The following is a 25,632-nucleotide window of genomic DNA, read 5'->3' on the forward strand; positions in this document are numbered from 1 at the left end:
AGAAAGAGTACGGAGAAACAACCAGGGGCAGGCAACAACCAGAGAGTGCAACGTCACACAATGAGTTACATGCGTGTGGTGCGCCCTCCACAGTCTTGTCTCTGCTGTTTCTTGTTCTGGATTGTGGTAGATCAAAACAATGCCGGGAGGTTTCACCCAGCCACTGCATCTGGCAGGACTTGACAGAGGTCTGCTGAGTCACTGGTTCTCAAACCACACCCTTAGGGAACACTGAAGCCACACTACGTGGCCTTTTCTGAACTCATCAGGGATATCCTGATCTTGGGATACAACTTCCACAATTTTAGCTTGTTTTCTCATAAATTTTCTTTAAACGAAGCTCCAAGTGAACAAATAATGCATATTAATGGGGAATTTTTTAAAAAATATGATTTTTTTTGAAGAAAAAAGGTGTTTTATGTATTTTTTTTTTTATTGGAGATACAGAAGCTTGCATGCTTACACTATAGTCATATTTCCTACTGGTAAAACTGTTCCTGACTCAGGTGACAGAATTAGGCACATTCCTTCTCTTCCTGTGGTTAGGTGGAGGGCATTTCATCTAGTCATCTGGGTGAATTTGAAACGACTTTATAAGAAAATTTGCATGTGGTGGAAAATGTAAGTTCTAGAAACACAGTCTCTCCGTTATCATCTGTCAGTTACTCACCACTGTCCCCCCTTCCCCCCTCCCCGTGCCCCATCGTCATCATTATTTTGTTATTTTATCTTGTTTATTTACGCACGGGTACTGGGGGCTTGAACTCACACCCCGGTGTTCTCCCTTGGGTTTTATTTTTGTCTGTCTTGAGGCTTGAACTCAATCTGGGTGTTGTCCTTGAGCTTTTTTTTTTTTTTTTTTAAGATTATAAAAACTTCCTCTTTAATCAAGTCTTGAAACAGAACAGGTTTCTTGAATAAAATGGAAAGTTTCCAGTACATTGAGAGGTAAATCCACGAGTCACCATACATACCGTACCCAGTAGGAAAAAACAAAACAAAAATGGGTTTACCCAATCCCCGGTAGAGCCATGGTCTGGTTCTTAAGATACTTCCTCCCTTTGCCAAGTACTCTGTGGATACAGAGCACACCATGACTTCTGAGACCCCACTCAGCTGAGCTTGTAGCCCACAAAGCACTCCTCTGGCAGGGCTGTGGTGGTGGCTCTACTCAAGAAGCAAAACACTTTTCAGCACATTCAAACAGTGTATCAAACATCCTTTAAATATCAAAGTGAGAAATAAGAACACAACCTAATCACGGTATGAGAAAGATGTTAGGAAGGACAGCTGCGTAAAGCTTGAGGTTGAAAATGGTTCTCCAGCTTCATCTCTTTGGCTTGTTGGGTAGTGGCCTCCGGAACAGCAAGATGTGAGGTTCTGGATCGTGGATCATATAATGCACCCATCCTTGACTCTGTTGCACACCAAGATTCCTCCATTCAGATTCAGACATCAAATGGGTCTTCGGGACAAGTTTGGCTATGTCCTTGGGTAACATGACATGCCGGTATTCGAACTCCTCATCGTCGTATTTAACCGAATAGTAAATTTGTTGATGGGAGCTCTCGAGTTCCAAACAACTCCCGGCAGCACTTGCTCCCACCCTCTTTGGCAGTCCCTGAGCTTTTTTTGCTTTAGTGCTCTATCTACCACTTGAGCCATAGCACCACTTTCAGTTTTCTGGTGGTTCATTGGAGATAAGAGTTTCATGGACTTTCCTGTTTGGGCTGGCTTCAAAGCGCAATCCTCAGATCTCAGCCTCTTGACTAGCTAGGATTACAGGCTTGACCTCCTGGCGCCTGGCCACTTGGCTATGTTGCTCATAGCTGTTCACTACCACTGAGCCCTGCCTCCAGTTCCGATTTGTTTGCCCAGGCTGGCACGGAACCATCATCCTCAGATCTTAGCTTCCTGAGTAGCAAGGATTATAGGTATGAGCCATTGGTGCCTAGGTCATTGTTATTCCATCTATATTTATACATAATAGTAACTCAAAAATTTGTTGAATGAGTAGAATGAATGAATGGAAGAAAATGATCTGTGCTCCTTTGTTTCCTCTTCTTCGAATATATCCAAAGAAAACACCCGGCAAGGTAGCTAAGCAGAAATGGGCAGAAGGTATTCCCTGCCTTCCGTCTTCTACATTTTAAGCAGGAATTTGCAAAACTTCTGGTTTTAGCAAAAGGAAAGATTAAAATAAGAGTATCTGTAAAGAGTTTTACTTGTCATTCTGTTTTGTAGCTACAAAACACTAGACCCAGAACTCAAATATGCTAAGAATTTTTTTTAGTCTAAGAATGAATCCAGAATTATAAAGTCATTTTGTACGTAAGCCTGGAGGGAATTCTAGCACTAAGCATGCTTGTTCGTAGCTGAAAGTAAGTAAAAATGTGTTCACGATATAAAAAACCATGTGGTTTTAAATGTTCTAAGTTGGGAATTACTTTTTAACTATATGGTAACTAGATAGGAGTAATAGGTTTTGGAGCAGGATTGGGGATTTGTGTAAAATGTAATTTAGGTTGCTTATTTGAGCTAAATAGGCACAATATTTACACCTCCCATGCAAGGCAGTCCTGTGCTGCTAGGGGACTGTTGACTATTGGGGATCAGATAATGTCAATGAGCTTTAGCCAAGGAAATATCGTAGAAGTATCTGAGGAATTTAAAAGATGAATTTCAAAGATTATGCAACTGGCAAGAAGAACTGGAAGTGGGTCTCAGAGAGACAGCTCCTAGCCGATCTCTGTGAAGAGAACAGAACAAAGCTGGCATTTCAGATCAGGGCTGACAGCACATTCCACTCTCTGGGACCTTCCCTTTCTGGCTTGTTCTTAACAATGATGGCGATCCTTTAATAATTCAGCAACAGTGCCTTTGGAGATGGAACTTTCTAAGCAGAAACAGCTTGGCCAGGCAAAGGGAGACACTCACTGTGTTTGCTGGGATTCCTCTGGCTGAGATCATGATTCCATTTTTGTTTGTTTTCCCAGCACTTGGTCCCTCTCCCACATTCGTGACTGCAGCCCTCCTTTTCCCTTATCATGGAAGCACTCTTGGCCTCCCCTCCCCTCCCCTCCCCTCTCCTCCCCTCCCCTCCCCTCCCCTCTTCCCAGCCACCCTTTGGCAACTACTCTCCAAATAGAGACAATAAAGAGGTGGTGTCTTGTCTAACATGGAACAATATTGCTGTGCATAGCCCAAACACACTAACCTATTATTATTTTTAAGTTTCTTCTTCCTCTTTCTCTTCCTCTTCCTCCTTGGTGGTACTACAGTTTGAATTCAAGGTTTTGTACTTGCTAGGCGGGTACTCTACCACTTGAGTCACACCCCAACTCTGCTTTGCCTTAGTTATTTAACCAAGAAAATCTCATGCATTTGCCTGGAGCTGGCTTTGGATGGTAACCCGCCTGGGTGACCGGGCTTACAGGCAGGTACCACAGGAGAAGGTACAAAATGCTCAGCTGATGTTTTTCTCTTTGAGAGTTTATAATTTAAACACTATGCTGTGAAGTTAAAAATACTTGAATACTACAATATAAAGTCAGCACATGTTATTTTAACAAGGCCATAAAAGAGGAAAGAAAACAAAGATATTTGCATAACATACACACAAAAAAACATATTCATGATTAAACAAGGAAGAAATTCTCATGATAATTATAGTCCTCATTTCTGTAACTGCCCAGAAGGGTCCTTATAACTCCCTTCTGATACCCATTGTGTATTTCCTGTGCCTTTAGCAAGTGTCTCAGTAAGTTAGAGTTTCTTCCCCCTAACTTCCCTCCCTCCCTCCCTCTTTTTTGTGCTGCCCCTGGAGCTTGAACTCAGGGTTCTACTCAGGTACTATTCTGAGCTTTTTTGCTCAAGGCTAGTGCTCTACCACCAAAGTCACAACTCCACTTCCAGATTGTATGTGTGTGTGTGTGTGTGTGTGTGTGTGTGTGTGTGTGTGTGTGTGTTTAATTGGAGATAAAGAGTCTCATGGACTTTTCTACTGAAGCTGGCTTCACACTCATTCCTCAAATCTCAGCCTCCTGAGTAACTAGGATTACAGGTGTGAGCTGCCGGCACCTAGCTTAGGATGTAGATCTTGATCTGGTGAAGTGATCTAAGTTTTTCCTTCCAGGAGGGCATAGTTATCTTGTCCAGAATGGCTTGTTGTACTTTGAATTACTTTTGTCGCAGAGCCGGGGCATACTCAGAGATGCCCGACCTCACCTGTGTGCAGGTGCCCTAATCTCTCCTGTGGATCGGCAGGTCTTGTTGTGTTAGCTCAGGCTAGTCTGGAATTCACAAGCCACCCGTTGTAGTCTCCTGAAGTTCTGGGCTTCCAGGAATGTCCCAGCACTAAAGTGAGCATCTTGATCAGAAGCTATGCTGCGTGGATAAAGTGTTCTGTAAGTCCGTGGAAGGTGGTGTTGATCAAATCAATGCAGGCAGCAGAGCGAGGGGTCTACAGCCCTTACCAAGTCCTCCGCTGGACTCCTGCAGATTGAGAGTATCGAGCTGGTAGTGGTTCAGAGGTTTTGGAGTTCTCACACACGTTCTCCCCCGAGGGGTGTTAGAGATGACTGAGTTAAGTGGGTTCCCATGCTGCCTGCCTGTGAGAGGTGATTTTGATTCTTGTTAAGCAGAGTGAGTTCAGATGCGTTCTGTGCTGATTAATAGATCACCTGGGCTTTGCATGCCCAAAAGGGACGGCTGCTGAACATCTGAGCTTCTGCTCACTGCTGCGAACCCTGCCTCTGTGGGGGGAGGGGGTCACACCTCCATATCCACATCTTTTCCAGCTAAGTGAACTGTTAGCTTAGGCGAGCGTTTCCATCGTTTGTATGCAGCACATGGAGTCAAACTGTCACCCTTCCGTGGTGGGGGTGGTGATGGAGAAGGGGTGGGAGCTTCCTGTTTTGAATATCTTTGTCTTTTTTGAGAGCATGTAACACCAACCTTGTCTGTGAATTGTATTAATTTTTGGAGGCTTTCTCCATACACCTGAGTTGCAGAAGATCCTTCTTTTCTTTCTTTCTTCTTCTTTTTTTTTTTTTAATTCACATTTTCTAAGCAAGAATTCCCACCTAGGTTCAAGGGAAGAGTCTGGGAAGGTGGAGGTTTGAGGCCTCAGTTCTTCAGTTGAGCAAGGCAGCCAGTGTAAACATATGAAGGGAAACACAGAAAGCCTAGACTGACAAGAAAGAAAAATCCTTCTCTGGGATTCTTCAGACTAGCTCACAACCTAACTTTGGGGCTGAGATAAGCAAAGTAAACCCTTCAAATGGGAAAATAAGTGGAAAAAAAGTGTTTTGGTGGTATTGGAAGTTGAACTCAGGGTCTTAGGCTTGTTAGGCAGGCACTCTACCACTTGAATCATGCCTTCAGCCGTTTTGTTATTATTATTTAGTTTTTACTTATTCTGTCAGGTGTGGGGCTTGAACCCAGGGCCTGGGCACGGTCCCTGAGTTCATTTTGCTCAAGGCTAGCACTCTACCCCTTTGAGCCACAGCTCTACTTTTGGATTTTTGAGTGGTTGATTGGAGAGAAGAGTCTCATGGGGACTTTTCTGCGAGGTTGGCTTTGAACCATGATCCTCTGATCTCAGCATCCTGAGGAGCTAGGATTACAAAAGTGAGCCACCAGTGCCTGGCTTTTCTTTGTCATTTTTTTGAATAGAGTTGCTTTTTGCTCTGGCTGGCTCAATACGATCTTTAGGCTTTCCTTGCAACTGGATGCATTCAAACAACAACAACAACAACAAAACAGACAAGGGCTTTATTGAATCAGAGCCTGTCAGGCAATTTACCAGAGCAGAGGACACAACGGGTGTGGGTATTCCACCCCCCTCCTCCCCCCCCTGCAACAGGAATGATAGCTGTGTGCCACTATACGAGATTTCTATTTCTTTCTTTTTTTTTTTTTTTTGGCCAGTCCTGGGCCTTGGACTCAGGGCCTGAGCACTGTCCCTGGCTTCTTCCCGCTCAAGGCTAGCACTCTGCCACTTGAGCCACAGCGCCGCTTCTGGCCGTTTTCTGTATATGTGGTGCTGGGGAATCGAACCTAGGGCCTCGTGTATCCGAGGCAGGCACTCTTGCCACTAGGCTATATCCCCAGCCCCAGATTTCTATTTCTTGAAATGGGGCTCTCATAAGCATTTTGCCTAGGTAAGGCTTCACTCATGAGTTTCCTGATCTCTGCCCTCTAAGAAGATAGGGTTATAGGTGTGATTATAGGTGTGAGCCAATGTGTCTAATACATGCATGTTTTAGTGCTAGATCTTTTTTTTTTTTTGCCAGTCCTGGGCCTTGGACTCAGGGCCTGAGCACTGTCCCTGGCTTCTTTTTGCTCAAGGTTAGCACTCTGCCACTGAGCTACAGCGCCCCTTCTGGCCGTTTTCTATATATGTGGTGCTGGGGAATTGAACCCAGGGCTTCATGTATACAAGGCAAGCACTCTTGCCACTAGGCCATATCCCCAGCCCTTAGTGCTAGATCTTTGAAGGACATGATATTCACCAGACAAAAGGGGAGCGGGTTCTCAGCTGAATTGTAAACTCAGTCTGTGTTGGATGTACCTGAAAGCATGTGATTGAGGATGAATAGGAGCTGGGGTAGGTGAAGGAAATCAGCCAAATCAAGACCAGATTGCAAATTTCCTTTTATGCTATGCTACAGAACAGTGGCTTTTAAGTATGTTCACACTCAGAAATTCTTATAAGATCTGTGACTTCTGGGCCCCACCCTATGAATTCCTGTATATGTTGGTCTCCAAGGGAAAAATGCAAGAAACCTTGCACTTCTAACAAGTGCCCCAGTGATGCTATTGGTCTAGGGGCCATACTTTTGAGAATTACTGCTATAGATAAGTTGTGGGTCCTTGAGCAATGCGGTGCTCCCAGACATTTGCTAAGGAGGAGTATGGTGAAATCAGACTTGTACTTTGGAGAGAGCATTTTGGAAGAAATCACAGAGATGGTTGAAGTGGGTCTTCAAGAGTCAGAGAGATCAGTTAAAGTGGGCATGGGAGGTCTGAGCTAGATGGCTGAAAGGGGTTCACACATGGGCAATGCGAGCTACATGGAGCTTTTAGCCTGGAAAATGAGCTCCAGTTTTCAGTCCTAGGCTGATAGTTCCAAGCTGCTGCCCACAGAGCCGTTCATTCGGCAGGTGGTCTTGAGTGAGGCTCAGAGTCCTGGGCCAGGCCCATCCAAAGCTGTACACAGAGCACAGTGCTGCCCCTCCACGGCAGGAAGGATAGACAATATGCATCACCAAATTCTGCAGGATGATCTATTGTCATTTCCATTTTCTCTCGGCATCCTTTCTTCCATTTTATTAGACCATTTAACAAATAATTTAAATTTTCTGCTTAGATCAGAATTTCAGGAAGTAATGTACTGTTGTACTGTTAATGAGTCTCCTAATAAGCTCCAGGAGAATGCCATTTGCAAATCATTCCCGAATATAACTGTCACTCAGCCTGTTGCCAATTAGCATGTTTCTCAGTAGCTCTTTCTCTCTCTCTCTGTGAGTGCCCAGAGATTTCTGGGAAGATTCTTGTACCTGGCTCAGCCCCCCTGGGGAGCCACTGCAGGAGAAGGAAGCAGAGAAGGGAGTCAGTGCTTATTTCATTGCTGAGCTGTGGCACCTGCTTCAGTCTCGTTTTCCCTCCACCAGCAGCTGGTTCATAATCTCAAAATGGAACGGCACCCTGGGCCTCGTGGAACGGTAATTATAATGACTTGGCAGGTTAAGGATGTTGGCATGCTGGGTTTTCAGTGGCAGGTTGATGGTGGATGGAGGAAATAAGCAAAATTTATTAAACACTGCTCTCTGTACCTGGTGCTTCATTAGGACACTTTGTTTATTAGTATTATTTTTAATACAAACAATATTTTCTTGCAAGCAGCAAAGCATTTGATCTTTAAGAGGGTTTGGAATACTCTGCTCAATGGGCCAGATCTATCCTGGAAATTGTTCCAATAAAACTTTATTAAAACTTTATAAAAACAATCATACCCTTTGTGGTGCATGTTAACTATGGCTGGTCTTTTGCTTCAGTGCTAGACTCAAGTAGTTGTGACAAAGAACAGATAGCTCATGAAGCTGGAAGTAACTGCTATCTGACCTTTTATTTTACAGAAGTTTTCTTGGGCTTAGAGTATGGGCATGTCTGCCTTTTTCTATTCATTTATATACCAGACATGTAAATTGGGACTTACTTCAGCATTGATCTGAGACTTAAGCTTTTTTTTTCTCTTGATTATATGTCTTTGGGATCATGTTGTGGAAGAATAGTTTGTGATTTATATTTTGTACCTACTTACTAATCTATAATGTAAATATCTTGTCTCCTTTCTATTTATATTTCAGTTAATTGTCTTCACAAATTAAAAAAAAATAAACCATTTATTTCACAATGATTTCAGATTTGCAGAAAAGTTACAAAGAAAATACAGGGAGTTCCTCTACAATGATCACAAAATTTTCTCTGTTACCATTTTATATTAGCATTGTGTAGTTGTCAAACTAAGACACACACATGGGCACTATTTATTCATTTTAGGTCACTCCATGAATGCACAAAGAAATTCTCCTTACAAAAATAAAACAGTATAAGCTAGATTCAGATATTCTTTGGCTTCCTTTTCTTAACCTTTGCCTCCATAACTGGTCTTCATCCTTCTAGGCTTTTGTAGAAGTCTTTACACACACATACACACCCCACACAAAGCGAGAGCGAGAGCAAGAACGAGAGTGAGGGAAAGAGGGAAGGAGGGAGGGAGGGAGGGAAGGAGAACAATATTGAAAGTATAATTCTGATTTGTGGTTTAAAAATGTAAATAGAACCCTTGCTGGAGGCTCATACCTATTATCCTAACTATTCAGGAGGCTGAGATCTGAGGATCACAGTTTGAAACCAGCCAGGCAGGAAAGTCCAATAAACTACCAAGAAAGACAGAGGTAGAGCTGTGGGTCAAGTGGTAAAGTGTTATCCTCAAGCAAAAGAAGTTGAGGGGCAGCATCCAGGTACTGAGTTCAAGCCCTGGGGCTGGAAAAAAATAAAAAATCAAATAGTCTCATACTATTCATCAACTTGTTTTTCTCCCTTTTCAGAAGGTCTTGAGTATGTGTTCATAGACACATACAGAGATTGGCCTTAGTCTTGGAATTGCTACATGGTTTCCTCATTGATGAATGTCACAGAGTCTATTTAGCTGACTCATTATGAACGGTCAATTCCTTGTTTCTACTTTCCACTATTATGAATAGTGTTGCAATCCCCATCCAAGTTTAGTTTTTTGAAGACTAGATTCCTATAATAAATGTCACTGGATCAATGGGCTTATACATGCATTTTCTAGTAGATAATACCAAATTTTCATCTTGTAAATTTTACTATCATATACCTCTACTACAATGTGTGAGAGTGTCTTTTCCTAATAAGTATTGTCAATAACAACTTGGTTTTGTGCCAGGCTGAGAAATGCTATCTCATTGGTTCATTAGTTTGCATGTCATGGCTATTAGTGAAGTTAAGCATTTTAATCTTTATGTAGTTACTGTTGAGAGGCTGCACATATGTTCCACCAATCAACACTCTAATAGCTGTTCAATGGAAGTACATTTCTGCTATTTTACAGGGTAGGGAACTAAGGCTCAGAGAAGTGAAGTTACCTGGTCAAGGTTTTACAGGCCATGAGTTCTGGGGCTGAGATTGCATATGATCTAGAGTAGAGGAATCTGGGAAAAGCTAGGATGAGCTTTTAGATACCAGGGAAAGGCTCATGTGTTGACTTTAAGACATATGGGACGATGTGGTCTGGGTGTCCCCTGTATTTGGTAGGTGGGATGTTGCTTTATGAGGCCCTGAAACTGAAGTTATATATGGAGTCAGGCAACTGAGCCAAGGGTTTGGGTTGGGGACAGCATTTACTTTAGGCAAAACCCCAGTGATGAGGGGTACCAGACAAAGGCTTGCCTCCAAAAGGAGGGCCTGACAAAATGTAGGCAAAAGTGTAACCTCAGAGAAACAGGCTGGAGTTCCATTCCTTATAGGGGGCATCCCTGAAGGAACTTGAGTAGGCTTGGCTAATGCTTGAGAGACATGAAATTGTGCAGATTTTCCCTGAGCATGTGTCTTTCCATCTTGGAAGAGCAAGGTCAGCTTCAGTCCCTACCTAAGGTTAGGCGTTAACCTCACCTTCATATGGGTGGACTCTAGCTGAGCTTCTAGCTTAGTAATGATCTTTGGATTGAGAAAGGGGCAGGATGCTTTTCTCTGAAGTAGATCTTGTTTATCTGGAAAAATCTTAACTGGAAACACAGCCATGCACACAAAAAAGCTTCAAAAAAACCCTGCTCTCCAAATCCAAAATACCAGAAAATAAGCAGTAATATGCACGGCTCTTAATTATAACTGCTCTTCTCTAGCCAAACACCATAAAAGCCATGGACATCCTTGATCCATGTCAATATGCACCTATCCATCCTCCATGCCAGATGTGGAATCTAGACTTCCCCTCTGACCAGGGAATAATGAGACATCTTTGTGCCCACGGTGGGGTGGTATCAGGGAAGGCCAAGTAATAACCTGGGACTTCCATAACCACTGGCACATGAGTCTACTTAACCCTCCCTCCACAATGGCAGAGACTGTTGGGAGCCTGGGCTGCCACTCTCACCTGGCTTTAACAAGGTGTTCTTCCTTTTCCTAAGAAGAGGCTGTGTGAAGAATCAGGACTTTACTGTCACCAAGCACTAATTGTAGTTTCAGTTGGAATCCATATTGCTTCCCAATCAGTAATATCAGGGTGTCTCTTTCCTTGGGTGTCAACTGAAGATGAATAGGAAACCTGGGCTTCTGTATCTACCTCGAAGTGATACATCAGAGCCCCAACCCACTGGCCATAATTTGTTGGAGTAGTGTTAGAAAAAGCCAGTTACAATGGAACATTAAATTAAACTCATAGAAGAGTATCCTATGAAAATATCAAGGTTTCACTCCCAAACCACCCATCATTCTAAGAACTAGCAAGATCTCAAATGTGATGGAAAGGGTGATCCATAGATGCCCAAACAAGGATATCTGATAAAAAAAATTAAAGCAGCTATTAAATCCTTTCCTGAGCACTTATGTACATTCTTGAAACAAATGGAAAAGACAAAAAGGCTTTCCAAAGAAACAGAAAGTCTTAGCAAATAAAAAGAAGATCCAAATTAAAAAAAAATTGTAACTGAAAAATACATGAAAAAAAGTTCTGTGCTTGGGTTCAATTTCAGAGTAGAGCAGTCAGGAAAGAAATCAAAGACTTGTAAGCACAATGATAGATGTTATCCAGCTTGGAAAGCCCAGAGGGAAAATAGACTGAAACAATTAGAACCAAATGATCTAACATTCATGAATTTCAGAATAGGAAGAGAGAAAGGACAGGGACAGGAAAAAAAAGAACACAAATATTGACTGAACACTTTCTAAACCTGAGAATTTGTTAGCTAAAGGCTCAAGAAGAAAGTCTAGCTTACTTCACTTAATATGATTTTGTCCAAGTCTTTCCATTTTCTTATGAATAGGGCAATGTCATTCTTTCTGATGGAAGCATAGAATTCCATTGTGTATATATACCACAGTTTCTTGACCCATTTATTTACTGAGGGGCATCTGGGTTGGTTCCATATCTTAGCTATGGAAAAATAATGCTGCAATGAACATGGTTGTGTTGGTAGCTTTAGTATGGTGGCCTTGTTTGTGGTCATTTGGATAAGTGCCCAGAAGTGGGATTACTGAGTTGTAGGGAAGCTCTATGTTTAGTCTTTTGAGGACCCTCATTACTACTTTCCAGAGTGGTTGAACAGGTTTACACTCCCACCAACAGGGTAGTACCATTCCCTTTTGGTTACATCCCCACCAGCATCTGTTTTTTTTTATTAGATTTCTTGATAATGGCCATTAAGTGAAATAAGCCAGACCCAAAGAAACATACAGACTTCATCGTTTCCTTCATTTGTAATAATTAGTATGTGTCTAGGAAAGTCCTAGAAGAGGATAACAATAGCTCAATAGCTATGACCATATAAGATGATGCTAAACAAAATGAATGCTAAGATAAGGAAACAAGATTTTTCTTTGTTGGTATTGTTTTTAATGTACTATGTGAAGTTATTTTTTTCCTATGACTTATCTCCTGTTGTCACTGTATTTGATTTTGGTACCCTATTTCTTATATATATGTTTATCTGAATTAGGGAAAGGAAGGGGAACAACAATAATGGTGAGATAAAGGAAAAAGAGCAAGCCAATGCAACAGTGATACTCATAAGACAGTAAGTTGGAAATGAACTTTACAATTTTTGATGGGAGGGAAAATGGGAGAAATTTGAGGGAGGGGTAACTATTTGAAACAACATTTGACAAGAAATGTACTCAATATCTTATTTATGTGACTGTAACCCCTCTGTACATCAGCTTGACAATAAAATTAAATTACAAAAAAGAAGAAAGTCTTCAATAAGACAACCCAAGAAGCATTATTATTAAATTTCTGAAAACTAAAGAAGTCTTGGAAGCAGTAAAAAAAGAAAAGAAAAATACCTTACTTATAAGGGAGAAACAACCTGAATGACAGCATATTTCTCATCAGAAACCAAAGAGGCAAGGAGGAAGTGGGACATCTTTCAAGTGTTGAAAGAAAGGAACTGTGAACACAGCGTCTTGTATGCAGTAAAGCTATTCTTCAGGAATGAAGGAGAAATCAAGGCATTTTCTGAAGGAGAATGAATATCATCTGTCACGAGCACACATAGCCTAAAAGAATGGCTAAAGGAACAGCAATGAGATGACAAATGTTCTAAGTGTAACAAGGAGATTGGGTGAATGGGTTAAACGCACAACTCAATTATCTGCAGTCTATAAAAATACTCATTTTAAAAGAGTGTGATAAAGGGGGGTTCAAAGTAAAATGATGGAAACAGATATATCAAGTAAACATTAATCAAAAGAAAACAGGACTGGTGATATTAATATCAGACCAAGTATTCTTCAGAACAAAGACATTTACTAGAGACATTATGTAATGACAAATAGCTCTATCTACTGAGAACACAAGGCAGATGGCACAGTCATGTGCAAATGTGTCCATAGAGATAGAAAGTACAAGGACAATCATGTATCTCCTGGAACCAAACATATTCCCACCCCAGAAGCCAACAGTTCTAATCTTGGGTATATAACAGAGAGAAATGAGTGCACATGACAACCATGCACCAATAGCAAAGACAAGTGTTAGCATTCCCATGGCAGCATTACTCACTATGCTCCCAACTGGAAGAATGGCTACCAGTAGAGGATGGATATATTGATTAAGCTGGTCCCAATCTTTGAATACTTGTACAATGAAAAGGAATGTGGGCCGGGTGCTGGTGGCTCATGCCTGTAATTCTAGCTGTTCAGAAGGAGGAGATCTAAGGATCATAGTTCTAAGCCAGCCCAGGCAGGAAAGTGCATGAGACTCTTATCTCCAATTAGCCACCAACCTCCCCCAGTCCCCAGAGTAGAGCTGCGGCTCAATGTGGTAGACTGGTAACCTTGACCAGAAAAGCTCATGGACAGTGCCAGGCCCCATTTTCAAGCCCATGACAAAAAAAAAAAAAGAAGAAAGAAAGAAAGAAAGAAAGAAAGAAAGAAAGAAAGAAAGAAAGAAAGAAAGAAAGAAAGAAAGAAAGAAAAGGAATGACTTACTGTTCCATGAAATAACATAGGTGGATATCAAATATGTTGAATTTTAAAAGTCATGCACCAATGGCTATGAGTAGACTCTATGATCCCCCTCGTATCAAGTTCAAAGGTAAGCAGGGTAAACTAATTTGTTACAGAAGTCTGGATAGTGATTGTGATTGTGGAATGAAATGGGAAATTTTTTGAGGTGATGTTCTATACCTAGAACCTAGAAATTCACTATATATTGTATGTGCAAGTATGCAATAGATAAAAATTCATTGCCCCTAAAGATTTATATCATTTATGCACGTCATATCTTAATAAAAAAGAAAATAATAGATTTGGATCAAACACTGTTGATTGCCTTTTTACTTTGGATCAGCCACTTTTGTCATACACTGAGCTATGGTTTCCTGCATCCATGGCTCTGGAAACTTGCCTCAGTTTCCCTTCTGCATCCCAGTTCTTTGCTGAGTGCATCTCTAGCTATTGGCAGGGCTTCTTGTCCATTCATAGCCCATGAATCTTGTATATCCTGTTTGATCTCGTGTGTGTGTGTGTGTGTGTGTGTGTGTGTGTGTGTGTGTGTGTGTGTGTACTGGGGATTGAGCTCAGGACCTTGTGCTCTCACCTGTTTTTTTTACTCAAAGCTGGACCTCTACCACTTGACCCATACCCACACTTCTGGCTTTTTGCTAGTTAATTGGAGATAAAGTGTTTTTCGGATGTCTGGTCAGGTTGGCTTTGAATCATGATTCTAAGATCTCAGCCTCGTGAGTTGCTAGGATTACAAGGGTGAGCCACCAGGCCCTGCTCTGCTTCATCTTTTTGTGGTCATAAATCTTATCTCTGAGCTTTGTTTCTGAAACGATGTGGCAATTGTCTTTAACAAAGCACTTGCTGAGTGCACTTGTGAGCTCACCTAGCATCTGGTCTGATGGACCCAGTTCTTTGTTCTTGCTTTTTGTATGGAAAGGGGGAAAGGAATGGTTTACTAGATGGTTCACTTTGACCATTATCCATGTCTTCATGGCCTGCAGTAACCTGCAGTGTTTCTGGTTTGAGAGCAGCGGAGGGCTCCTCTTGAGTGAATCTTAGTGAATGAAGAGGCTGAGGCAGCACGAGGATCAGCTGTGTAGAGTGACAAGTGAGCCTTCCAGGCTGCAGAGTGCCAGCTGTAATCAACCTCTCCTTCTTTTGGTGGTTAACTAATGCCAGTGCCCTGGCAGAAATCTGTTCCTCAGTTACCAGGGCATTGAGTAAGTGATGACTGGAGACCTGGATGGCAGGCCCAGCTCTGACATGTTCTAGCCTCGCAATCTTAGGTGAATCACAGAAAGACACACGCACAGAGTGGAGGCAGTTCACCAATGGCTCGCCCCTCTGTCTCAGCTTTGTTTGCCCATCTGTCTCTGCCTGGATGTGTTCAGGAGCGCAGCATTCACTTATCTCTGGTGGAGCTGACGTTGGTACTCAGAAAGTCTGAAGATCAAATCTGGAGCTTATTCATCTTTTATTTAGTGGATGTTGGTGGTACTTGTTGCCACACCTCCAGGTTTACTAAGCCATGAACACAAGAATATTCACATTTTGTCTAATGCAGGAGGACGATCGTCATGAGATGCTCCTAGAAGATAACTCATCCACAAATTATACCTGGTCAGTGTGTCTCTTAGGGATGACCATGCTGGATGCCCCTGCTCGCCCCTGAGTAGACGGGGATGTGGAGAGTGACTCTCTTCTGATCTTTGTGTAGTAGTTAGTTGTTTGAATCTTGAAGATGGATTGTTTGTGTCCAGACTCTTACAATATTGCCACTACAAACATTTCTTTCATCTTCTAATTTTGATCCTTCCTGTCTACAAGAGCTCTGGCCCATACCTGACCCATCTTTGCCTATCACTTCCCTATTTCCCAACTCAACAGACCTCCTCTATTCAGCCAAAATAAAAGCCACTGGGCAAGAGAATTGTTCATGCTGTCTAGAGGAGGAGAGAATATCATATTGTTTAAGTCTCACTTTTTCAGAAGCATGTGAGTGACAGCTTTGGTCTGGAAACTGTGGTAGGAAGTGGTTAGCATTAATTCATCCATCCATCAATCTATCTGTCCGTCTGTCCATGCATGCATCCATCCATCCAAAGTTTTGGCAGGTAGTCCAGGCTGACTTGGAGCTCAAGATCCGTCTGCCTTCTGGCTGGACTTATAGGAGTTTACCACTACGCTCAACTAGAGTACTTGGAATAGAGCCTGGCATAGTAGGGCCTCAGCAAAGGAAAAGCCATACGCTATTCTTGTTCCCATATGCTGGCGAGATACTGTAGATCCTGGGATACAGACGGGATGAAGGGTAGAAGGAGGCCTTAGAATCTAAAAGTGAGCCCAAGATTAGAGCAACATGAAGAAGGGGATGGCTCCATCCTTCATAGGCCTAGCTTGTTTCATTCCCAGCAAAGGCAGCAGGTGGAGCAATCGGCAAAGATCAGCTCATTTTCTCTCCATGTACATTTTCTTTCCAGAGACTATTACAATGTCTGAGTCTGAGCTCAGGAAGAGTAACGGGACAGGGTCTGGCTTCATGGACAGTGCGATACTGGACAATTCTAGGGGCATGGGCGGGCTCTGTGGGGATTGTTGAACATCTGGTAAGAACTCAGACCCTGATGGCCTCATGTCATTCTCCCTCTGTCGCCCTTGATTCCTATCCAAGTTTCTCTTGCAGTATGGAGGTCTAGACTCTCGCAGGCACTGGTCAGAGGGGGCTGGTGTCAGACTGGACGGTTGAGGGATGTTATCAGGGAGACTTTATATAGGGAGCCTAAGATGAGGGGACAGAAAGAATCTGAACGTTAGGGAGGAGAAAACAAAGCCTGCAGTGGGAAATGGGATGCAGATCAAACGGCCAGAGGTTGTGAACTTCGAAGGCAGATTAAGACAGGCAAAAGGGATCAGGACAAGCACCCAGGAACTTTGCCAACCAGAACGGGGGACAGAGATCTGTTGGGCCCTCTTCTTGTTCTCTGCGAGGCAGAGTCCGGGTCATCCTGAATGGTTACTGGAGCCATGAAGGGGCGGGTTTGACTCGTTATGTTTCCAACATGCTGTTGGACACCTTCACCAGCACCTATCTCAGCCACTTTCATCTTGTGGCAGCCTCCATTGTTTCCTTCCTCAGACTTCCTGTCTTGGAAATGGCACAACCATTGAGAGGCAGGAAACTTTCCTTTCAGTACCACTTAGGTCTCTTTTCCTGATTCCTTATTCCTTCTGGAATATTCTGTCACCTGTCCTGCCTGCTCACTGCCTCTGCCAGCCAGGTCTAGTGGTGTTTTTGATTTTTCAGGGAACATACCCACAGCCTCTAAGTTCCTCTTCTTTTCATGTGTTCGCCTTCCTATATTTAAACCATAGCCATGCCATTTCCCCATGTAGTGTGGGTTCTTGTTGCCCTTGAGTGATGTCTCTGTGCTGTACAAGCTAAGAGGCTGGCGTATCTGGTCCTTTCCCACACATATTCATTACTTGCATTACTTGAGCGCTTACTCTGTGTTGTGTCCTGTGCTAGGCCTTTAAAGGATTACATCACTGATTGCAGGAATAATCTTGTCTGTTGTTCTGCCTGGGCTTTGAGTACCACGTGGAAGTCAAACTCACTCTAGCTGAGGGTCGCTGCAGCCATTTGGCTCTTTCAGAAGGCCAAGGAATTACAAAAATACTTAGTATCAGACTCACTGGGCTTGAGTGTATACATTATTTTCAATGCCTTAGTTTCTTCATCTGAAAAGTGGAGTAATAGTGATTGCACTCAGATAGAGTGGTTGGACATAGGTGGTTGGGAGGGATGAGTGAGAAAATACCTATGAAATGCTTGCTGGGCATGTGGAAGTGCCTAATGCATGCCAGGTGTGACTCCACAGGTGCTTTCCTATGGGAAGCCTCCTATACCATCCAGGTTATCTGGTCAAGTGCCATGCTTCAAGGTCATTCTCTCTTCCAGAGGCCTTGAACAGCCCCTCAGCCTGGGACAGGCACTCTCCTCAATGGTCTCAGTGTCCTGGGCTGATCTCCCACTCAGCGCTTGTCTGTCTGAGGGCAACTGGGATTTTCTCATCTGTGATGTTTGAACCTCTGAAATATCAGATGCCATCTGTGCATCCAAGGGCCAAGAACAGAGTTGGGTACAGAGCGGGCCTTTGGTGAGTTCCTGTCAGCGGGCAGAAGGAAAGCAGGTGCTTGTAAGATCTCAGGTGCAGAGGAATGTCTTCCTTATTGGCTGTTTCATCAAGGGCCTTGTCCTACAACTGGTTGTGTGACAGAACTGAGGAGGCCTGTCACACCTCTGACCTCCTGACAAGTTTAATGTAGGTTTGAGGCTGTCTTTATCTTGGATTCCCTCCTCCCTCCCCACTTCACCCCTATCAGTAGAGTCACATTTGCATACCACAGCCATGATCAAGTTAAAAGAATAGTAGAGATGAAAGGAGCCAAAAGCCAGGTCTCTTGGGCAATTTCCCTGGTAATGCAGAAAGAGAATTATCCACGGAGTGATTGACAAATTAGAAGCACTTTGCACCTAATTTTAATGCATTTGGTTCCTTAAGAGGAGGAATATGTTAAACTTAAGAATTATTCACCTTGCAGTCGCTTCTGTCTTTCAAATCAAAATCAATCTTCATGTGGGGTACTAAATCTTAAGGAAACAAATTGCTTTCTATGGTACATTGCACTCTTTAAATGGCTTTATTTGGAGGGCCAGCTGAGCAAGTTAATTTCAGCGGCACAGCTGGCTGGCGATGGTGGGGTGGGCATTCTCTCGTGGAGTTGTGGAGAGCCTGGTCCGGTGCTCATTAACCACCCTTGGATGAAAGAAACAGTGAGAATAATTGGCACATGCACCCAACCATAGGGTGGAAATTAAAATGGAATTTCAAGAACCAGGTTGATTTGTTGATAGACAAGATTGTGAACTTGCTCCTTGGAGTATCCTCTCCCCCCTCCCCCTGGCCTCCCTCTATCCCCCCTTCACAATGGGTCCCAAATAGCAGCTTTCACAGCTTGGGCTGTATTATGCCTTCTCCCCAACCATTGTGTAAACCTGCTCTTGGGAAAGGGCCATGAAGTCTCATTCACGTGGGAGTGATTGTAATGGATAGCAGCTTAATGGATAATTTTATCTTCAGGTTTTTTTTTTTTTTTAAGTTTCACACACAAAAGAAACCAAAGGAGTTCATCTCTTGGGAATTTTTTTTTTGGCAAGAACTGGTGATCAAAGACTTACTGCTAATCCCATAGAGGCTGTATAGTCTAGAATCATAATATTTTTGAGCTAGAATGAAATGTAAAGGTGTGTTTTTTCTGACGTCTAATTTCCCATGGTGTGTAGAGATTCCATCACAGAATATCTTAATGGCTATCCATTGTTTGAATGTTTTCATTGAATTAGAAGGCAGCCCATCTTCTAGTTGGGTAGTTCCAATGAACAAAATATTCGCCTTATTTTCAGCTAAAATTAGCCTCCCCATAACTTAAAGTTTGACTTAAAGTTTGACATAGAGAACCAATCTTGTTCTCGACTTTAGATCAGAAGTCTTCTAAATACCAGTACTTAAGTGTCTGAAGATAATAACTCCCTGTTCTCCGCTTCAATCCAGCTCCTTCACCTGCCTGTCTGTCACTGCTCAGCGTCCAACAGTCTCTAGGTCCTGGCCATTTCCTCTCAGGATATATCCTAGATAGTTCATGTCTTTCTTAAAATACAGTCACTATAATTTCTCTTAATGACATCTGCCTTTGAGGGAGACGTTCCCTCGTCCACAGGGCTTTGAAGCTGAGTTGCTCAGCAGGGAGCTGTGCAGACAGGCAGTGCTTTGCTGGCATTCAAGGAAGGACTTGGTCCCTAGCCCTGTTAAATTTGATTTGGCCTATTTTGGTCATGATTTTCTGCCATCCTATATGTCTGCTGTCCCCCTCAGCAACTTGCCATGGTCACATTTGATGGGCTTTCTTCCTGCCAGTCTTTTTGATGACATCTGAAAGGCCATTAAGGATAATTTGCTCAGTAGTGGGAGACAGCGTGTCAGCAGCAACAGGAATGCATCTGTTTAAAAATAAAAAGTCATATAAGTCTATGCATTTAAATAATCAGCACAAAGAAAGTAACAATTACCTACCAAAGACATTTTGTGATGTATATGTCTTTCCATAAACACATTTATCCAATGGATTCATATGATCTATTGCTTCTTTTTCACATATGATGAGTATTTTCCTGTTACTAGGCCATCTTCTACAAGACTATTTCTAGTATCTCTCTTATATAGGTATACAATAATTTAATAACCCATGGTTGGGGATTTTGGCTGTTTTCTAACTTTTCCCTCTTGCCAAAGGTGTGGCTAGGATTCTTCTTTCTCTCATTCAGGACACATCTCAAGACACGGAATGGCTCAGGACTGTGTGGGTGGGCACAAGTTTTGATATGTTATCAAATTACACTTCAAAATGACAGTGCCTTTTTTTCTTTCAAATTTTTATTATCAAACTGATGTACAGAGGGGTTACAGTTTCATACTTTAGGCATTGGATACATTACTTGTACTGTTTGTTACCTCGTCCCTCATACCCCCCTCCCACCTCCCCCTTTCCCTTTCCCCCCATGAGGTGTTCAGTTCACTTAGACCAAACAGTTTTGCAAGTATTGCTTTTGTAGTTGTTTTTCTTTTTTTACCCTGTGTCTCTCAATTTTGGTATTCCCTTTCAATTTCCTAGTTCTAATACCAGTATACATGGTTTCCAATATACTCAGATAAGATTACAGAGATAGTGTAGGTACAACCACAGGAAGGTGATACAAGAACATCATCAATAATAGAAGCTACAGATACACATGGGATGTTGAAAGTAGTTACAACTGTGATATAACAATCGTTTCCATAGCATGGAGTTCATTTCACTTAGCATCATCTTATGTGTTCATAAGGGTATAGCTATTGGGCTCTTGTGATCCACTGCTGTGACTTGCCTAGACCTGTACTAATGACAGTGCCTTTTGAAACATACTGTCTTCCATTTCTGAAAGCAGCATGTTGAAGGTTTTGCTGGTAGAGTTTTTATTTTATTTTTTCCCCCCAAGCCTGATAGTGCCTGATAGACACAGGTAGAAAGATGAAAGAAGACACCTTTGCCAAGAAGCTGCAATTAGGTTAGGACATATGTGTTCCCTCCCTTCCTCCCCTCCTCCCTTCCTTCCTTCCTTCCTTCTTTCTGTCTGTCAGACGTAGAGCTTGAACTCAGGGCCTGGGTGTTGTCCCTGGGCTTTTTTGCTCAAGGCTAGTGCTCTACCACTTGAGTCACAGCACCACTTCCAGTTTTCTGGTGGTTATTTGGTAATACAAGTCTCACAGACTTTCCTGCCCGGGCTAGCTTCAAACCACAAGCTTCAAATCTCAGACTCCTGAGTGGCTAGGATGACAAGCATGAACTACCAGCACCTGATTCTTTTTCTTTTTACTCTACTTACTATAGAATATACTTCAGAGTTTATTTCTTTTAGAGAAAAGTAAATCCCCATGGGAGCCCTAGAAAATGACATTTAGATGCCCTTTCTCATCCAGGTTGCATGACATCATTCACACTGGTGTGGTGAGGATTTCAGACTTGAGACCTTGGTCTTTAGGAGCCTTTGAGGAGGTAAAGTGGAAGGTTCACCATGTCTAAGACATACCAGAACATCTGGTCCATTTTACTGAAAAAGGTACTAATTCTGATTATATTTACAATTGAGTCAGCTTGGACAGTTTTGAATTTTTAAGATGTTAGTTACATAGCTAAATGGACCCTCCAAACTGGAATCTGATGTTTTGAAAACTTTTTCTTTTTTCCTGAGAAGGATACTGAATACACTGATTCGAACTAAATATAGTAGGTCCAACCTCTCAAAGGATGAATATAAGGCAATCAGACAGCTGCTGACTGTCAATAGGAATGGGCGCTTCTAACATCTCAAATGTAAATCACTTCCTTAACCCATACACACAACTATAGAATTCCATGAGGAAAGAAATCTTTATTTTAGCCATAAAACTCGAAGGATGTTTCTAATTTGTTGTCCATCTGACCATGAAGGCGTGGTATAGCAGCTGGGATTGCAGTTGGTTGTATGAAAGAGAAACCTGACTACAGTGGTTTAACCAAGCTGGGGCTCATTTCTTACACACACACACACACACACACACACACACACACGGTCCAGAGGCTGCTGCTAGTAACAAACTCACTAGGACTCCAAATACCATTAGAGGTGTTAATGTATTTTTATGTTACCGGAAATGGAGTGCTTTATAAGGAAAAGAGGTTCATTTCAGCTCATGTTTTTAGAAGCTGGAAAGCTTAAGCTCAGGAGGCCACTTGTGCTCTGGGGCCTCATGCTGGGTCATTACATAGTGGAAGGCATTACACAGTAGGAGACTGGCAAAAGGGCATGTGCAGAAGAACACATGTGTGAGAGAAAGAGGAGGTGTCAGGTTTACTTTATAACAACCCGCTCTTGTGGTAACTAATGTAGTCTTGCAAGATGGGACCTCACTGCTATAAGAAAAGCAGGAATCTCTCATAAAGGCCTTTATACATCTCTACAGTTGCCCAGTGGGGATAAAGCCTCAGCATGAATCTTAGTGGGGACAAACCATAGTCCAACTATTGTATTTACTATCTTTATACTGGGGTTTAAATTCTCATGGTTTCAAGATGTCAAGTAAAGGAAGGAAAAGCTGAAATTGTGTTCAAGGCAATTCTTTGTAGTATTTTTTTTAACAACAACAAAAAAAACCAGATCGATTTCTATTTCAGAAATGTCTAGTAGCCATGACCTAGCTGCAAGGGAGTCTGAAAATGTAAACTGTATGTTTATCTATCTATCATCTATCTATAATTTTTCAAGAGAAATGAAATCATTTATTTATTACACATAATAATGGATTATATACAAGCCATAAAGAGTATTTTTAAAATTAATGTATTGGAAAGAGATTAGTATGAGGACTTAATGAGGTTTAGATTTCAGCTGCACCATTTGCAGAATAACACAGATGAGGTAAAGTTCTTTTCCTCTTTGCTTTCATGGCACGCTCTGTGAAATGATGATGTTAAAGAAAATGGTGCTTGAGGATCACAAGTGCTGGAACTTGCTCTTTACTAAGTCCTGAGAAGCTCGCTAGGGGTGTGAATCATAGCCCCTGAGCCAAACCCGATTATCAACTCATTTTTGTTAATAAAAATTTGTTGGTATATGGCCTTGACTATTTGCTTCTTATCTATTATGGTTTCACATCACAAGTGCAGGTAGAATAGCTTCCACATAGGCTATATAGTTTTCCAAACCAAAAATATTAGTATGTAGTCCTCTCTGGAGAAAAGTTTATAGACCTCTACTCTAAAGCAATAATTCAAAATGAGAATACACCATTCAAAAACTAACAGTGAGGAAGAAGATAGCAAAATACTTGATCCAAACAAAATTAGACAGAAGAGGGAAAACGGGATTAAGGAGAATTCAAATGGTAAAATGATAGTCATGTGTCTACGTTAATAGTGGGCTAAATATTCAGAGTAAAGCACAAAAAATTTCAGGGCTAGTGGTGTGGCTTAAGAGATAAAATGCTTGCCTATAATATTCAAGGTTCTGAATTCATTTTCAGTGCCACAAAAAAATCCTCCCTCCAAAATAAACAAAAACACCAAAAATACACAACATTTTCAAGCTGAATCAGAAATTAACAGGACAAAAGACTTTCAAATATAATGAAATAGAGGCCCTGAAGGAATGGGGGAAAATTTACAGACACAAACCAAACAAAAGCTAGTGTGTCAATATTAATATCAGAAGCAATGGACTCCAATATTACTATTAGTAGAAGTATCTTGACAGGAATATATAACACTCCTAGATTTATACCTAATTTATTTAGTATATATTAGGTGATATGAAATATATTGCAAAAATGTCTCTAAATTTGTGTGTGTGTGTGTGTGTGTGTGTATGCCAGTATTGGTGCTTGAACTCAGGGCCTGGGCACTATCCCTGAGCTTTTTTGCTCAAGGCTAGCATGCTCCCACTTGAGCCACAGCTCCACTTCTAGCATTTTGTGGTTAATTGTAGGCAAGAGTCTTACAGACTTTGCCTGCTTGGGCTGGCTTTGAACAGTGATTCTCAGATCTCAGCCTCCTGATCAGCTATGGTTACAGGTGTGAGTCACTGGTGCCTGGGTCTAGAATTCCTAAAGAAGCTCTAAACTTGAGAAAACTTAAATGTGCAAATGGACAAATCATTAGACACAATAGGAGATTTTTCAAACACTTTGATCAGTAACTAAAAGAGCAAGTAGACAACAAAATTGAACAACCTATGTACCAACTGGACCTATGTAGCAATTATGAAATTCTATATCCAAAGCTTTGGAGTGCATATTTCTAGGAATTTACAAAACAATCCAAATGCTGCTCTCAATAAGTTTTAAGCAAAAAGTGACCTCATTTTGAGAGAATTGTAGATTCACATTCAGTTGTAATACACAGAGTCATGACGATATAGATGCAACTTGTACAACATCATAATAAAGACAGAGGCATCAGAGTGTGTTTAAAGTTTTCAGCCCACTGGTTAAGGTTCTGTGACATAGTTTGGGTAGAAACGGGGGGTACATTCCTCTCTTTAAATTAAGTTAACATTTTTTCTTTTTTGCTTTGGTTCAGAGCAGATCCCAATGTCTCTGGATAACTAACTGCTTCTCATGAAATTTGTCCTCTCCTGTTATCCTTCTCAGCATTTCCAGCAGCTGGATCTTTTCTTGCTCACGGAGAATGAAAATAACAAGGTTAGTATCTTGCTCCTCAAAAATGTGGTTTTGTGAACTAGCAGCATAGATGCCACTGGGGAGCTTGTTAAAGAATTGGAATCTTGACTTATGCCCCAGATGAATGGGCTCAGAATTTGCATTGTAACAACCTCCTCATGCGATGTGTGCTCACATTGGTGTTTGAGAAGTTCCTGGGTAACAAGTCACTTGGCAATCTTCTATACTGGATAGGTTCTCAGCTTGGGTCTCATTTTGGTTTGCATGGTTTGTTTTCAGTACTGAGGTTTGAACTCAGAGCCTCTTGCTTGGTGCTCTACCTCTTGAGCCATGCCCCTAACTACTGTTTGTTGGTATTTTGTGTGTGTGTGTGTGTGTGTGTGTGTGTGTGTGTGTGTGTTTCTTGCAGGTTGTTTTTGAGATGAATCTGATGAACTATTCTTGCCTGGGCTAGCCTTGAACCTTGATACTTTTCTCAGCCTTCTGAGTAGCTGGCATTACAGACATGAGCTACTGGTATTAGACTTAAAAAATGGCTAGTGTATATTAACTATACAAAGTGAGTGGTTTTATTGTGATTTTTTTCCACACATACATATAATGTACTTAGATCATATTCATAATTGCTCTTTCTTATTCTTCTTCCTTAGCTCCCCTTTTTAACTTTTGCTCAAATTAAAAAGTGAATGTCATTCTGACCTTTACATATATGCGTACAATGTACTTCAATTATATTCTCCCCCATCATCCTCTTTTTTCACACTCCTGTTTCCCATTGATTCCTTTCCCATTCAGTCTTCCTTTAATGTACAGGTCTTTTTTTCCCCTAAAGTTCTAATTTCTGCATATGAGAGAAAACATAATGCTGTGTTTCTGAATATGGCCTATTTTGTTCAACATGATGATTCTTCAATTCTGTCTATTTTCCTTTAAGCATAATTTCATTCTTCTTTATGGCTGAATAGTACTCTGTAGTGTATATGTATCATATACATTGGTGTTCATTGTGCATTGATGGGCACCTAGACTAATTCCATTACTTGGCTAGCTATGGTGGATAGTGCTG

At 41.7% G+C, this 25,632-nt stretch overlaps 1 protein-coding gene across 1 annotated transcript; it reads right to left on the reverse strand.

Annotated features, from left to right (window-relative positions):
* Positions 1–1,327: 1,327 nt before the first annotated feature.
* On the reverse strand, positions 1,328–17,144 carry LOC125353745 (cyclin-dependent kinases regulatory subunit 1-like). Its single transcript, XM_048349400.1, has 3 exons — positions 17,069–17,144; positions 16,004–16,086; positions 1,328–1,567 (listed from the first exon to the last, which is right to left on the reverse strand). The coding sequence occupies exons 1-3, from the start codon at positions 17,142–17,144 to the stop codon at positions 1,328–1,330; spliced, it is 399 nt and encodes a 132-aa protein (XP_048205357.1).
* Positions 17,145–25,632: the final 8,488 nt, after the last annotated feature.

The sequence above is a fragment of the Perognathus longimembris genome, chromosome 6 (genome assembly GCF_023159225.1).
Source record: "Perognathus longimembris pacificus isolate PPM17 chromosome 6, ASM2315922v1, whole genome shotgun sequence".
Lineage (NCBI taxonomy): Eukaryota > Metazoa > Chordata > Mammalia > Rodentia > Heteromyidae > Perognathus > Perognathus longimembris.

Excerpts from the sequence above, each read along its gene's own strand:
- LOC125353745 (XM_048349400.1), bottom strand. The coding sequence starts at position 17,144 with ATGGGGAAATGGCATGGCTATGGTTTAAATATAGGAAGGCGAACACAT. Across the intron at positions 16,087-17,068 it reads GAGGAACTTAGAGGCTGTGG|ATTCTAAGGCCTCCTTCTAC; the intron begins GTATGTTCCCTG and ends GCTCACTTTTAG. Across the intron at positions 1,568-16,003 it reads CATATGGGAACAAGAATAGC|AGCTCCCATCAACAAATTTA; the intron begins GTATGGCTTTTC and ends TTGGAACTCGAG.